This window comes from Fomitopsis serialis (genome assembly GCF_022376445.1).
Source record: "Fomitopsis serialis strain Sig1Antser10 chromosome Unknown B0H18scaffold_2, whole genome shotgun sequence".
NCBI classification, from domain to species: domain Eukaryota; kingdom Fungi; phylum Basidiomycota; class Agaricomycetes; order Polyporales; family Fomitopsidaceae; genus Fomitopsis; species Fomitopsis serialis.
Genome location: NW_025954962.1, coordinates 1,518,047 through 1,530,805, shown reverse-complemented (window position 1 = coordinate 1,530,805; position 12,759 = coordinate 1,518,047). Strand labels below are relative to the sequence as shown.

The window sequence follows — 12,759 nt, the reverse complement described above, 5'->3', positions numbered from 1 at the left end:
GCTGCATCGCATCGCACACGCCTCTGCACCTGGCCTCATCGCAAAATTGAACCCTTCGGGAACCATCACGCGTACTGGCTCAAACTGGAAAGATGGCTTCAGTCGCATCGACCTGGGTCTCACCACCCACGAGGACCCCCTTGATCGAAAACCTTGTCTCCGGTGTCGGTGAGCACTCATCTGTGGTGAAAAGAAGACGTAGGATTGACCGTGACTCAGATCGCTACAACCCGAACAATGTCGGAATCCTCGAGGATTACCTTTACCACCAGATCAGAAGCGAGGAGTACGACTGTCTGGCAAACCTCGCCATCTTGAAGCTGTGCGTATAGATCACATTCCTCGGGCCTTGCCTTTACTCAAGTTTGTTCTTACGCAACCGTGAAGCTATCAATTCAACCCTGACCTATATAACGCCGACGTTGCCATCAACATCCTCATCAAGGCACTGACCTCGTCCCCCTTCCCCGACTTCAACCTTTGCCTCTCGCTCCTCGATGAACGGCCAGTCAACCAAAACCCCGACGAGCCGGACCCGCTCCCCTCTCTCCTGCCCATCCTCACCACCCTGTACAATCTCCTCCAACAATGTCGCTTCCCTGCCTTCTGGGCAACGTACCGCTCCGAGGAGGCGGAGGCGCTGCGTGACAACTACACCGTCGAGTGTGTGGGTTTCGAGAATGCGGTTCGAGACGTCGCCACCCGTGCAGTGAAGGCCGCATTCAAGCGGATAGGCGGCGCACGTTTGGGCTCCTACCTCGACCTCTCAGGTATGTGATCATCCAAAATTTTGGGTTTCCAAGTCACAGTCTCGCTGAACTGGCTCACAAGGCGATGAGCTGACTGCGTACGTCGAGAAGCTTGGCTGGACCGTCGACTCTTCGACCGGTGTCATCGTAGTGCCACCAAACCTAGACAACAACCCCCAGTCGACGGTGGTGCAAGAGTCCATCCAGCTGCCTCGTGAGTCCGGTCGGAAGTCCTTGGCAGGCAGTATCTTACTGACGTCGTCCACAGAACTCACAAAAATCATCGCACACGCAGCCATAACCGCATGATCTACTGTACTCTTGTTGTATCGCTAGGTAATGCTTTGTGATATCAGGAGGCTTGATGCTTGTAATCGGGCACGAGAGTCCGCGGCGCATCCTCTTCCACCGCTGAGAAAAGACACAGGCACTGTACTGAACCATACACGACACAAGTGTTCTGCCCGTCAAGGCATCTATTTATTGCATTGACCAGAAGGAGGCTATTGTCCCCCAAGTAGCCATGATAATCCCGGTCACGAGCAGGAAACCATCCCACCACCCACAGCGCCCTGCCAGCGCAATTTTGGCCGACACCGGGCCGATGACACAGAGCAGGAACGACGAGAACGCGCCGAGGAATGCCATCATCGAGCTGAAGTCAGGGACGAAAATCGACACAGCTACCGAGCATAGCGTGAAGAGTGCGCGCTCGACAGCTGTGAGCATGCCGTTGCGTGTGCGGTTGTGTTTTGACGTTGGCCGCCCTGTCTCGGGGTCATGTGAAGGTGCTTTGACGACGTGGTCGTCCAGTACGCCACTGCCGCCGTCGAGGCCCAGCATCATTTCTAGTGTGAGGTTTAGCTGTATCGAAGGCTATAAGCGAACCGAACTGAGCATTCTATTACGGAGGTACCCACTGGACGAGTTGCGAGTGCGTATTTCGACCTAGATGCACGCAATGTCAATGGCACAGCCCTAATGCACTCTACAATGAGACTTACAAAGGCGCTAGAACAAGGCCCCAGAGGGCGATCCTGTTAAGCACCGGGAACGGACTGTATTTTGCGAGGTCCTGGCTGAACTAGAGGTGCATCAGACACTGTTCCTATGTCTCAATCCGAATGCTTACCTCTTCACTGACGGCATCCCCGAACATCAGGTATCCCGCCACACCGATGACACCGTAAATGCCGGTAGCGACCGTGAACGCTTGGGTGATCATCGCGTCGAACTGCGTCGGATCAATCATGTCTCGTACGAGCGACGGCACGACTGCGTGCCCTGAGAACTGCTCGAAATGGATCAATGCTGCCTCTACAACGAAGGATGGTGGATGCAACTCACGCCCGCCATGAAGAGCCCGAAAGCAAGTCCTAGATGAAGTGGGGTGCGAATGCCCAAGCTTGTAGGAGCTGGTTCCCATAGACTACCGGGACTGTCTGGTTTCGAGAGACCATCCATCACCATTACTGCGATGATGAGTAGCGTCGAGAGAATGCCTAATATCGACGTGTAGGATAGGACAGAAAGGGGCAAAATCATTGTGGGTATTAAGCTGCGTTCAAGTTAGCTTACGCAACATGATACGTTTCGACGATAGCTTCACTTACACAATCAAACCAAGTAGTTTGTATGTATCAGGGGAGTATGTAGGCGCGACTGCGTACAAAGAATCGGCGTACAGAGTCACTAATGCAACGCTGTACCACCATAAGTACGCCTGCGGCTATGGACGAGTGTCCCAAGACCCACCTGACAGTGAAGAGCTCTAAACAAAACACTGCGCTGATCCAGGGACCTGACCGGGGTCCAAATGCTTTCTTCCCGATGTCAGAGTACGACCGTAGCTTGGGATCGTCTAGAATGATGTGGGCGAGAATCTTTGCACTGGTAGGGCAGTCAGTATCGGTTATAGACGGCAAGAATGATAACTCACGTATAGCAAGTGATCCAGCCGTAGAAAATGATGATAGCCGTCCCTCCTATCCAGCCTGCGTACGCGAAGGCCAATGGTTCAGACAGCATACCTATTCCGAGAAGAATCGCAATGGCGTTGAAGAGCTGAGTGCGCCAATGCTGTTAGAAGAGAGCGTAAGGATTGTCAACGAGTGAACTACCGTTTGGCCATATGTACTGTGCCCTGAGATGATCTTGGTCTTGCTGACAGTCCGGCGCACAGATCGACCTACGCTCATCTGCGACGGACGCCGGGACATAGCTCGCTCTACGAGAGTATCTCCGTTCACTAGGATCGGAACTGACGGTGGACTGACTTCAGCATGCCGTAGGTAGGACATATCCGTTGGCGTTCTCAGAAGAGGTGTGCGCTCCTCGGCCTTCAGAGTCGGCGGTGAGGGTGTGCCAGCAAGAGTGGCCGTGGCCTGGGACGAGCTCCTCTGCGGCAATAGGAAGGGACGTCTGTTCGGGACGACTTGTCGCCCGGAGGGTCCTGGCGTAAGGTCTTCATCCCACTGCAGGTTACTTACAGAGCGTCGAACGGCTGTTCTTCCTCGCGAGCAACCGCAGTCTCGCCGTCCTCTTCCTCTATGGTCGGCTCCTCTGCCTCCAGGAAGTCTTCGTCGTCTGAAGTCCCAGAGGCAGATACGGAGTCTGAAAGGTATTCCTGTGCACGTCGGTCTATGCACAGTGAGTACAGATTCATGCTCAAGGGAGTACTCACATGACTCGATTACATCCCGCACTCCCGACAATGAGCGGGGTCGAAAGTGATTTCCAAGGGCATAGAAGACATGATGAGCAGGGTCCAAGCGCGTCGCTCCGTCGGGCAGGGATCGTGAAGGTCGTGCAGACTCGTTATCAGGGTGGAACGGGGAGCCAAGAGATAGCTAGTAGCTATCAGGCGGGTGCACCGTCGAATGACGTTGCTTTTGAGCAGGTGCCTCCGGGCAGGGTATAAGGCTGAGCGGGTGTGGCTTGCCTGGTGAATGGGCGTGCTGCGAAGGGAGGGGGACAATGGCAGCGCACAGTACAATTGACTGAGGGGTGTCATAAGGCACGAAAATTGTAGAAGCTTCAAGATCCGGAAACAGGCCCCGCTAGATAGCCGCGCCCAGGAAGACCGAGAAGGATCATGTTGCCTTGCTAGTTGGCAAAGTATACCGGGGAAAAGACAACTAGAACAACCTCAGCCCGCGCGCGGGAGATGAGACAGACTCAGCGTCGCCCTCACGGAGCGCAGGCGCGACGAGGCGCGACGCGCTCCCGTGACATACGCGTGACCAAGCGCGTACATGCGCAACATTACATTGAGTTCTATTCCAAACAATAATCGTGACATGCAATGCAGTAAACAGTGCTCGCGAACGAGGAAACATGGTGCAGATAATATAACACGACTCGGGTGCGTCATTCAAGATGCGCCGGCGCCCTTCTTGTTGGTCCATTGCATATACGGCTCGCGAGAGATGTCCGCGGCGGCGTGTTTCGTGCGCATACTTCGTCGTGCCTCAGGCTGTACAATCTTGGCAGCCAGATCCTGTAGACCATGGTCAGTGGTGAAAAAATAACATGGAAAGGTGTCTTACCGCACTGCGACGGCGCATGCCGGGTGCAAGATGCGACCACCACTTCGAGAAAGCGTTCTTGAGGGCCAGCTCACGGACACCCTTCGGATTCAACCAGGCCACGAAGGCATCCAGCTGCATGGGCTACTGTAAGCTTCAGCGAGGCAAATCGAGGGCAACACGCTACGTACCTCTTCGAGATCGTTGAATACCGCCCACTCGCCCACTCCTAGCATACCTTCCTCGCCCTCCTCTACCTTCCGCCGCCCAGTCACGTCTCCCTCCCTCCGCTGCAGAATCTCGATATCGAACTCGCTTGGGCCCTGCACGAAGACACGACCAGAGCCATACTGTATCGTGCCTCCGCTGCCCACGAGCGACGCCGCGCCCATCCCGTCGAACCACCATATCCGATTGTAGAACCGGTCCTTCCCCAGCGGCTTGGCTCGTACCGAGCCCAGCAGCTTCCTGAACTCCCGCTCGATGCCCTCCAGGCGACGCTCGAGCTTGTTGACCTCCTCGTCCAGCCGGCGGTGCTCTGCGATCGCCTGCTTTGTCGACGCAGCCTTCACGCGTGCGAGTTCCCGATCCTTCGCCGCTGTCCGGCGCGTCTCCTTGCGGCGCCGCTCCGTCTCATCGTCAGAGCCGGGCAGATCAGAAAGGTCAGAAGAATCTTGCATCTTGACGTCCTGGTCGGCTGCGTTGCCGTTCAGAGCTGCCTCGGCGGCCTTGACGTCGCCTAATGCGCCCATCTCTTCCAAGCTGACCATACTGGCTGGTGAGCCTATGACAACAACAGGAACAGCTGATCGCTTACTATTGCTTCTTTGTCCTATTCACTTCGATCTTCTCCTTGCGTAGGGCGGTCAGCTGCTCTTCGCACCGCTCCATATGACTATGGATGGCCTTGCTTGAAATCGCCAGGTTGCACATGAAGGCTAGTATGGCTACTCGTTCTGCGGCTGAGAGGGTGTAATACCGAAAGCTCGGATGAGATAGCACGGCGAGAGTGACCGGCGCCGGACTCGACGATGGAGATGAAGTAGCAGACGTCGACGCTTCGGTAGCAGGCTCGGGAGCAAACAACAGTTTTGTGAAGATCTCTCGCATTTGAGGGAAGTTCTCGTAGTCCGCGTGCTACGGAAAACAATCAGTCTCGCCGCGCCCTCTTTGCGCTGAGAAATGAGCTTACGTCTTTCAAACATCCGATGAGCGATTCCTCCCAGCCCTCCCGACCGTCAGAGTGTCGGAGCGGTGAGCGCTCCCAGTTGTTACCCATATCCGCCACAACTCAATTAGCTGATCAAGAGACACGCCAAAGAGCAAGTCGTCGCCGCCATTAGCAGTTTCTTTTTCTTCATACAACGACATGACAGCACTATGTCGCTGGAATGGGACAGTCCGCAGGTTGTATACCAGTGTGGCATGTATCTCTGCAAGCAGCAAACACGCCGGCTCCACGCAGTATGACGGAGAGCTGCCTCGAACTCATCCATAGTGAAAGGCGATAGATGCAGCGGTTGACTAGCCGGGCAGGAGTCATCAGTGTTTGCCCGACACAGCACAGTTGTACGAGACGCACCCATAGACAACAAGGAAATTCCAGACCATGAGAAACGCTCATTGGTGGCAGAGTCGTAACCGAAGGGCATAGCAACTCGACTTGGCACGGGCCGTTTGAGCTTCATGCCCGCCCGCTTCTCCCTGTCGCCGAGGACGACGTCGAGGTCCTCTGTAGGGTAACGGATAGGTTTCTTCTTGGCCTTCTCCGCGGCAAGTCGTTCCTTCTCATGCTGGGCTTTCTCAGCTTTCTCGCGAGCATCCTGGTCGCGCTTCTCCGCTGCTGCGGCAAGGGCTTTGACTGTATCAAATTGTGAGTGCAGTCCACTGGTCAGCCATGGAAAGGACATACCTTTCTCCTCTGCGGCAGCAGTCATCTTCTTCTGCTTCTTCGTCACAGGTCCCTCTTTCTCCTCCCAGACCTTCTTCCGCTTATCCGTCTCGCCTTTCTTGATCGCGTCCACGCCGCGACGCGTCTCCTCGGGCATGACGGTGTTCACGCCATACCGCAACGCGATTGGTGTCTTCACTGTCCAAGGCGAAGCCACCGCAGGTGCGCGGTCTACGCAGTCGCGGATGAACCGCCGCAAGATGGACTTCGAGAAGGTGAGCCTGTCCCGGCTGGTAGGCGGAACGGTAGGGCTGTCAGCAGCAGGAATGGACAGCAGCTTGCATCATACCTCATGATGGCACAGTTGATCTCCATGATCACCCACTGAACTTCGCGGCGTCCTTGCCTTTATGCTTGTCGTGGCTCTTACTCCCCGGCTGTTGCTCGGGGTCAAGGATCTGCACCTTGTAGACGTACTTCGCGGGATCATCCTTCGCGTTGCCTTCCTTAACGGGAATCTTGATGTCCTCAGCGATCTTGTGGAGAGGTGGAAAGTCGTCTGGCAGGGGAGTCGTGGAGTAGATGCCGCAGCGCTCGAGCTCGGTCTGGAGGTCGACGGCGCAGACGCGACCTTGGGCGGCATGACTTGAATCAAGCGGGCGAGTATCTACGAGAGGTCTAGTGAGCACGGCTTAAGTGTGAGGAAAGGTCGACGCACTTCTCTCCTTCGATTTCAACTAGAACTCCTACAGCGATGGCCCAATGAGTTGTGGCGGGACACACTAGACAGAGCCACAAGACGTACTTTCGTTAGGGTAGAAGCGATCCTTGAAGCGTTGGTATACTTCCTCTACTAGGTGGTCAAGGCGGCCCATCACCTCTGAAGCGCAGCAGCGCATACGCGGCGTTAGTTGGCACAAAAGGAGGAGACGACGATGTCAGGACGCACGCCACTGAACTGCTCTCAATACCGCAGCCTTGAGAGGATCCGGGAACCTCGAATGCATTGTACGGGCCTCCTGCCGCTCACTCTCCATAGCTTGGAAATAGTCGAGGCCACTCTTGCCTGTGACTTCGCATTGGAACTGTTTCAGGCGATAGAATGACATGCGTGCGGCATACGCCCTGGTAGGAACGCGTTTAGCAAGTTCACGAAGGACCATAGAGGTCGAGGGACCAAGACGCACTCGTAAGTCTCGAAGATCTCGCCGGTTTGGCCTAGGAAGTAGACCTCCTTGTTGGGGTTGGTCTTTGCGGCGAGGAGGAGCTCCGGAGTGGGCTCGATGAGGACCACGCGTTTGCGCCTGCAGGTAGGCATGCTGGGACGCGGAGGGCGCGGGGGAAAGGGCGGGGGACGGGGGTGAGGAGAGGGTGGGACAGGGCGGCGGGACAGGTGGCCTGGTTGGGATCTGGGGGCGTGAAGCGGTCGCTTGCATTTTTGCTGTAGTGCGTCTCCCGAGGCCGGCCATGGCCACGCTCAGCCACCCTCCTCGTCCCCCGTTTCACACCCAGACTCTCTCTTTCGCATCTCCCACCACCGCCGCTCCACCATTCTTGGACACCCCTAGGTCGCTGCGTGCACAGCTGCCCTCGAGGGGCCATACAAACCTCCCGCCAGAGCCGCTACCACCCGTTGGTGCCATCCGCGGCCGCATGCGCCGTCTCCGGGGAACTCTCAGGCCTTCTCGTTCGACTTCCCTGTGCTCCAAGAATGACCATGTGTTCTAGCTCTCGTACGGGGTTTCACCTGGGTGCCCTCTGCACCGTCGTTTCATTCTGACGAGCGTCAGCACTACCATGGCGTGGCTGTCAAGGCAGTCGGTTGTGCCACAGTCGCGACAGTTGGCCGGAACGAGCCTCTAACAGGTTCTACCTCAACATTGGGACTGCGCTCTATGGAAATGCAATTGGGTAGCCGTCTGGACAATTGTGCAGCGCACTGCTAATACACGTCGGCATATATCTCGTTGCTTCCTGGCAGCTGCGTTACGTCGGACCCGGGTTTGGTGCGCGATGCACGTCGCATGAGGTTCGTCGTATGCTTCCGCCTTCGCCCTCTCTTTGGTGCGCTCAAAGACTGACGTGACGAACCTACATACATATCGCTCGCCCCCTGCCCCACATTCGCGATGGCCCATGTGCCTTAGGATCATACTGGACTGCCTCTCGCCTTGCGGCCGTCCTCAGCCTGCAGTTGGACTGGAACGATCACGTGCCTAGTTGTTGCGCGTCCGCGTCTGGACTGGTCGGTCTCCGAGAGGATTCTGAGTCAGGGCAGCTTGACCCAGCATATTCAATCGTTCGGCATCGGCATCATTCGATTCTAAGTACAAACACTTTGCAACGCGACGTGAGATCATAGGTACAGTAACAGTTCGTGAATTCAGAGACAGTACAGTCTACACTAGGTATCTGGTAATCCAAACATCATGGCGCTGCTGACCAGCACCCCGTCAGTATTACAAGTGTCAGTATGGGATATTGCGATACAACAGAGCGAGGTATAGCGTCCTTTGGCGCGAAGAAATCGAATCCGAGGCACGATGTAACGTCTGTCAGTGGATGTCAGCGATGATCCTATCCGCGCATACGGTAAGTACACACCAGTCTATCCAATAAATAGAGCAGTTATCTGCAAACACGAACTAGTGCACGTTTGTCGGTAGTACATCCATCTTCATCATCCCTTCGAGCCTAGTCGGTTCACTCCTCGATCAACACGACGCTGCTCAGGGTAGGGACTCGACTCACCCTTCTCGCGACTCTTGGAGAACATCTTCCTGAATCCAGAGTTCGACGACTTCTCTTGCTCCTTCTCCTTCGCGCCGACTGCATCGATGATGACTATGGCCTTCGCCGCAGCCGACATGCTAGCCACCGGCGCGCCCTCCTGGGGCTGCGGCGAGCGCTGGACGCGAGAATCGGAGCTACTGCGCTTGTGGGGCGTAGGGCGCTGGGTGGGTGGTCCTAGGGTGGGCGACTTCGTCCGACGCGTTGGGGACACGCTGTGGGTCTGACGACCCGTGGAGGACGTCTTGTCCTTCCGATCTCCCCTGTCGATGTTGACCAAGACCCATCCATCGGTGTCTCGGCGTGTCGGGCTTCGTCGTCGCCTCGATGTCGTCGTGGTTCCGCTCTGCCCTCCGCTCGTCGTGGAGTCGGGCGATTTCGACGTCTCCCGGGTGTCCGTCTCTGTTGTCGCCAGCTTGCTCTTTCCTCTGCTAGTGAACTGGCCGCGTTCGTCGTGTTCTTGACTAGGTTGCTCCCTGATGGTAGGAGGCAACATGCTTATGACGACGTCATGGGCCCGTCGCTCGTCTTTTGGAGCTGGGGCCCAGGCGCCTAGGGACATGGGGCCCGTCGACGTTCTTTCCATTCTTGGACGAGGCTGCTCGCGCGGGCGCTCCTTGAGTTCTGGTGTAGGTTGTCGCTGCTTCGCCCCTTCATCTTCCTCCTTGATCCAGGCCAGTGTCGTGCGCCCTGGCTCGGGGTCTCTGCCGGTCCATTGGATCGGAATCTCATAAGAGGTCCTTCCGGTGGTGATAGAGAGTGCAGAGTCACGAAAAACGGCCGAGGGTAATAGTGGCGGTGTAGGCGTACGAGGCGTGTCCGGCGCATCGCGAGGCGAGCCGTCCTTGTCGCGCCTCACGCTGTCCTGGCTGCGGTCTGGGGAGGACCCATTGCCACCGAAATAGTCCTGCCGTGAGGCTTGTGTTGGCTCAGGCGACTGCACTTGAGGCGTGAGGTATGGAGGTGAGTTACTGCCGGCAGGGTATGGAGGGGGCGTAGTGGGAGGCACCGCCGCTGACGCGGACGGGTTGTCTACAGACGCGTTCCTCGAATGCGACAATGGGGGAACAGCATCCTGAGGTGGCGGGGAACGCGGGGTATTGGGATCCTGGACGAATGCGGGATATGGAAGCGTGGGTGGCAACTGTGAAGAAGGGACGATATTCCATGGATTGAGCTCGTCCCGATGCCCTTGGATGTACCCATTTCCGGGTACTCCAGTAGTCATGTAGAGCAACTCCGGCGATCGCGACAGACGCTCTCCGCCTTTACCGCGACCCGAGCCAATGCCAGTCATGTCCACGCTGCCCATGCTACTCGAGAACGGATGCTGCTTGTTGTCGACGGGGGAATTGGTGGCGCTATCGACGTCGTCCATGAAGGCCAGCGGGATATTCACTTTAGGCGACGCCTTGCGCAAGGTGTTGCCTAGTGCCTTCGCCACTGTCGGGTTCAAAGGCGAAGAAACAGCAGGTAACGTACTCAACCGGGACGTCGACGCAACGGGTGCGAGCTTCTCATTCGACGTCTGAGCACCGTACGGGCTGTTCTCCGCCTTCAGCTCCATACTGGATCCGGCAGGGCTGGACTGAGCCGATTCTCCGGAGTGGGGACCCTCGGCGGGTCCTGTAAATATCCATAAATCTTGTTTACGCGAACGATTCGTGAGGGTGAGGGAAGTGAGGAGTGTAAATGCATGGCTGTCGAGAGTCGACAACAAGGTCAGGATCTGGTGCAATGAATCCGCGGCGAAGTTGTCCTCCTGGAAAACTAGTCATGCGATGTCGTGAGCTCACCGCTCATTAGATGTAAGAAGATGTGCCCACATTTGTACCCCTTGAGCTTGAATTGGTACGTAGCATCGCCTAGCTTCTTCTCCGAAACTACACCCAAAGGCCATGAGCCTCTCACAGCCTGAATGATGGCTGGTGTAGAGGCCAATGGCGGATCCACCACACGCAGCACGCTTGGGGAGACAAACGAAATGGCAAAGGGAGCGCGGCTGGGCTGGGGCAGCACGACTGTAGAGGAGGACGCAACCTGTCCTACGGTAACCGGGGCGGAGAGGGCGACGGGTTTCGAGAACGCGATAGCTACGCGGTCGTCTGGCTCCCGGCCATAGTCAATCATGGAGAGAAAGGAGTAACCGCACTGAAAGACGGCGCCGAGAATGGCGATGATGAGCTTCTCGGACTCGACGCTCTTCGGGCTTGCCCACGGCCTCCGGTCGAGCGCGAATTCGAAGAAGTGCTTGTGGGTATGTTCGCGGACGCTCACGATGAGATCCTGTTGATCAAAGAGGCGGCGCAGAGCGGATATAACAAGGCCAGGAAAGCTGTAGAGCCGGACGAGGTTCGCGCCAGACAAAGCAAGAAGGGCGAAGGAGGAAATGACTCGTTGATCGCGTATGAATTCCTTGCGAGGCGTGAATTGGGTGACATTGGAAGGGCCATTAGCACTTGGTATGTTCGGAGCTGGGTGCTTGGATAGCTGAGCTGAAGGCGAAGTCTGAGCCATGACAGTGGTAACATGCAGCAAAGCAGCGTGCCATAGCTTCGCACTATCGTCGTGTTAGCTGTGGAACTCGTCAGCCACCGCACCCTCCTCAAGTCAGGGCACACCGCGGCCTCATGCCATGCCACGTGCACTTGCCTTTCCTGACCAGCTCGTTCCTCCATCGACCTCGCAGTCTCTGCTTACCATGTACATCTGTCCTGTATGTGGGCAGCGAAGATTCAGGAGACTGTGTTCAACGATATCTCTCACAGTGCCAGTGGCGGCTGTAAAATGCACCAAGGTGAGCAAATGGGCGATGGACGATCGAAGCTTACTGTGGCATAATGCTGGTACTCATCCGTCCATGGGCACTGAATTGAATCGCCGTCTTTATTGTGAAAGGCGAGCAATACCAGCGAATATACGAGTAAGAGTGCGACATGGTCAGTCCCGGTCGAACGGGTGGGAGCAAAGTTGAAAGCCTGTCTTCAGAACAAACCGAGGCGACGAGCGGGAGTCATCGGCGTCGCCAGCGAAGGGGTGGTGACAACGAGGGAGGCCCCAAAGAAACTTGTCACTGCCATGTATAACCAAGCACTCACTGATCGGCATGCTTAGGTCTCAAGAGGTAAGGCTGCGCCGGGTAGCAGGGACGTGTGTCCTATTTAGGGTGTGTACGTACTACTGAATGCGAGACCGAGGCTGACTGTGAAGTCAGCACGCCGAGATCCTCTGTCAATGGATGGTTATTTTCAGGTGTTGAGAAGGCATGGGGCGATGAGCCGGACTTGATCTACCCACTCAATTACCAGTACCCTACCGTGCCTGTCAATGTGATCTAACAAAGTGCGTAGCGCATGCAGAATGCTATATATACTCACGGCTATGCGCTTGGTACATGGCAGATTTGAACCACCCTCTAGCTCTGTTGAAGACTATACTCACGAATGATGTCTTGATCTGGCGAATGAAGAGTGGGAACACAGCATGGCCGTGCACTCAAGTAGGTTGTATCAAGCACATTCAGCTTACACAAGATCTATGTACCGCGAGCGCAAGAACCCGCTGCCCAGCTTCGAGGCGTTTGCCATGTAATCTCTGCTGCGCGAGGCAAGCCAGAAAACCTCACAAAGAATGTTCCCTCCAAGTTATGATACAACCCGTCTGCTGTCTCGCTCACCTTGTCTGCCATATCGCCTACTTCGTCCGCCGTCTCGCTCGCCTCATCTGCAGCCTCATCCATCTTGTCTAGACTACCGTCGCACCTCAACTGGCAAGTACGCACACAATGACCATGCTATCATTG

At 56.2% G+C, this 12,759-nt stretch overlaps 5 protein-coding genes across 5 annotated transcripts; 2 read left to right on the top strand and 3 right to left on the bottom strand.

The window, feature by feature from the left end:
- Window positions 1-92: 92 nt before the first annotated feature.
- Window positions 93-1,058, top strand: B0H18DRAFT_867545 (ARM repeat-containing protein; the record flags this gene model as incomplete). The annotated part of the gene is made up of 5 exons (XM_048039869.1): window positions 93-168; window positions 220-322; window positions 388-770; window positions 832-963; window positions 1,018-1,058. 5 exons carry the CDS (start codon window positions 93-95, stop codon window positions 1,056-1,058), a joined length of 735 nt encoding a protein of 244 aa, XP_047900700.1.
- A 171-nt stretch (window positions 1,059-1,229) lies between these two features.
- Window positions 1,230-3,414, bottom strand: B0H18DRAFT_1081736 (transmembrane amino acid transporter protein-domain-containing protein; the record flags this gene model as incomplete). Its single annotated transcript, XM_048031434.1, has 11 exons — window positions 1,230-1,520; window positions 1,658-1,697; window positions 1,754-1,833; window positions 1,882-2,040; window positions 2,097-2,307; window positions 2,363-2,452; window positions 2,505-2,639; window positions 2,689-2,813; window positions 2,870-2,912; window positions 3,015-3,223; window positions 3,274-3,414. The coding sequence occupies 11 exons, from the start codon at window positions 3,412-3,414 to the stop codon at window positions 1,230-1,232; spliced, it is 1,524 nt and encodes a 507-aa protein (XP_047900699.1).
- Window positions 3,415-3,985: 571 nt separating this feature from the next.
- On the bottom strand, window positions 3,986-7,574 carry B0H18DRAFT_971428 (ATP-utilizing chromatin assembly and remodelling N-terminal-domain-containing protein). Its single transcript, XM_048043795.1, has 16 exons — window positions 7,355-7,574; window positions 7,117-7,292; window positions 6,973-7,047; window positions 6,882-6,913; window positions 6,799-6,834; window positions 6,549-6,772; window positions 6,189-6,457; window positions 5,919-6,137; window positions 5,859-5,895; window positions 5,748-5,800; window positions 5,552-5,709; window positions 5,469-5,504; window positions 5,094-5,413; window positions 4,468-5,038; window positions 4,298-4,411; window positions 3,986-4,248 (listed from the first exon to the last, which is right to left on the bottom strand). Exons 1-16 carry the CDS (start codon window positions 7,483-7,485, stop codon window positions 4,123-4,125), a joined length of 2,577 nt encoding a protein of 858 aa, XP_047900698.1. The 5' UTR covers window positions 7,486-7,574; the 3' UTR covers window positions 3,986-4,122.
- Window positions 7,575-8,417: 843 nt separating this feature from the next.
- Window positions 8,418-11,537, bottom strand: B0H18DRAFT_971426 (uncharacterized protein). Its single transcript, XM_048043794.1, has 5 exons — window positions 10,784-11,537; window positions 9,994-10,727; window positions 8,919-9,918; window positions 8,772-8,861; window positions 8,418-8,719 (listed from the first exon to the last, which is right to left on the bottom strand). The coding sequence occupies exons 1-4, from the start codon at window positions 11,472-11,474 to the stop codon at window positions 8,848-8,850; spliced, it is 2,439 nt and encodes an 812-aa protein (XP_047900697.1). The 5' UTR covers window positions 11,475-11,537; the 3' UTR covers window positions 8,418-8,719; window positions 8,772-8,847.
- Window positions 11,512-12,299, top strand: B0H18DRAFT_971423 (uncharacterized protein). The gene is made up of 3 exons (XM_048043793.1): window positions 11,512-11,532; window positions 11,610-11,886; window positions 11,928-12,299. The coding sequence occupies exons 2-3, from the start codon at window positions 11,659-11,661 to the stop codon at window positions 12,069-12,071; spliced, it is 372 nt and encodes a 123-aa protein (XP_047900696.1). The 5' UTR covers window positions 11,512-11,532; window positions 11,610-11,658; the 3' UTR covers window positions 12,072-12,299.
- Window positions 12,300-12,759: the final 460 nt, after the last annotated feature.

What these genes read in the sequence shown, in the direction of transcription:
- B0H18DRAFT_971428 (XM_048043795.1), bottom strand. Translation starts at nt 7,485, where the DNA reads ATGCCTACCTGCAGGCGCAAACGCGTGGTCCTCATCGAGCCCACTCCG. An exon ending in AATTTCCTTGTTGTCTATGG is followed by an intron (nt 5,801 to 5,858) that starts GTGCGTCTCGTA and finishes CTGCCCGGCTAG; the next exon opens with TCAACCGCTGCATCTATCGC. An exon ending in AATAGGACAAAGAAGCAATA is followed by an intron (nt 5,039 to 5,093) that starts GTAAGCGATCAG and finishes CAGTATGGTCAG; the next exon opens with CTTGGAAGAGATGGGCGCAT.
- B0H18DRAFT_971426 (XM_048043794.1), bottom strand. Translation starts at nt 11,474, where the DNA reads ATGGCTCAGACTTCGCCTTCAGCTCAGCTATCCAAGCACCCAGCTCCG. An exon ending in CAAGCTCAAGGGGTACAAAT is followed by an intron (nt 10,728 to 10,783) that starts GTGGGCACATCT and finishes TCGCATGACTAG; the next exon opens with TTTTCCAGGAGGACAACTTC. An exon ending in CGCATTCGAGGAACGCGTCT is followed by an intron (nt 9,919 to 9,993) that starts GTAGACAACCCG and finishes AGTAACTCACCT; the next exon opens with CCATACCTCACGCCTCAAGT.
- B0H18DRAFT_971423 (XM_048043793.1), top strand. Translation starts at nt 11,659, where the DNA reads ATGTACATCTGTCCTGTATGTGGGCAGCGAAGATTCAGGAGACTGTGT. An exon ending in CAGCGAATATACGAGTAAGA is followed by an intron (nt 11,887 to 11,927) that starts GTGCGACATGGT and finishes GTGGGAGCAAAG; the next exon opens with TTGAAAGCCTGTCTTCAGAA.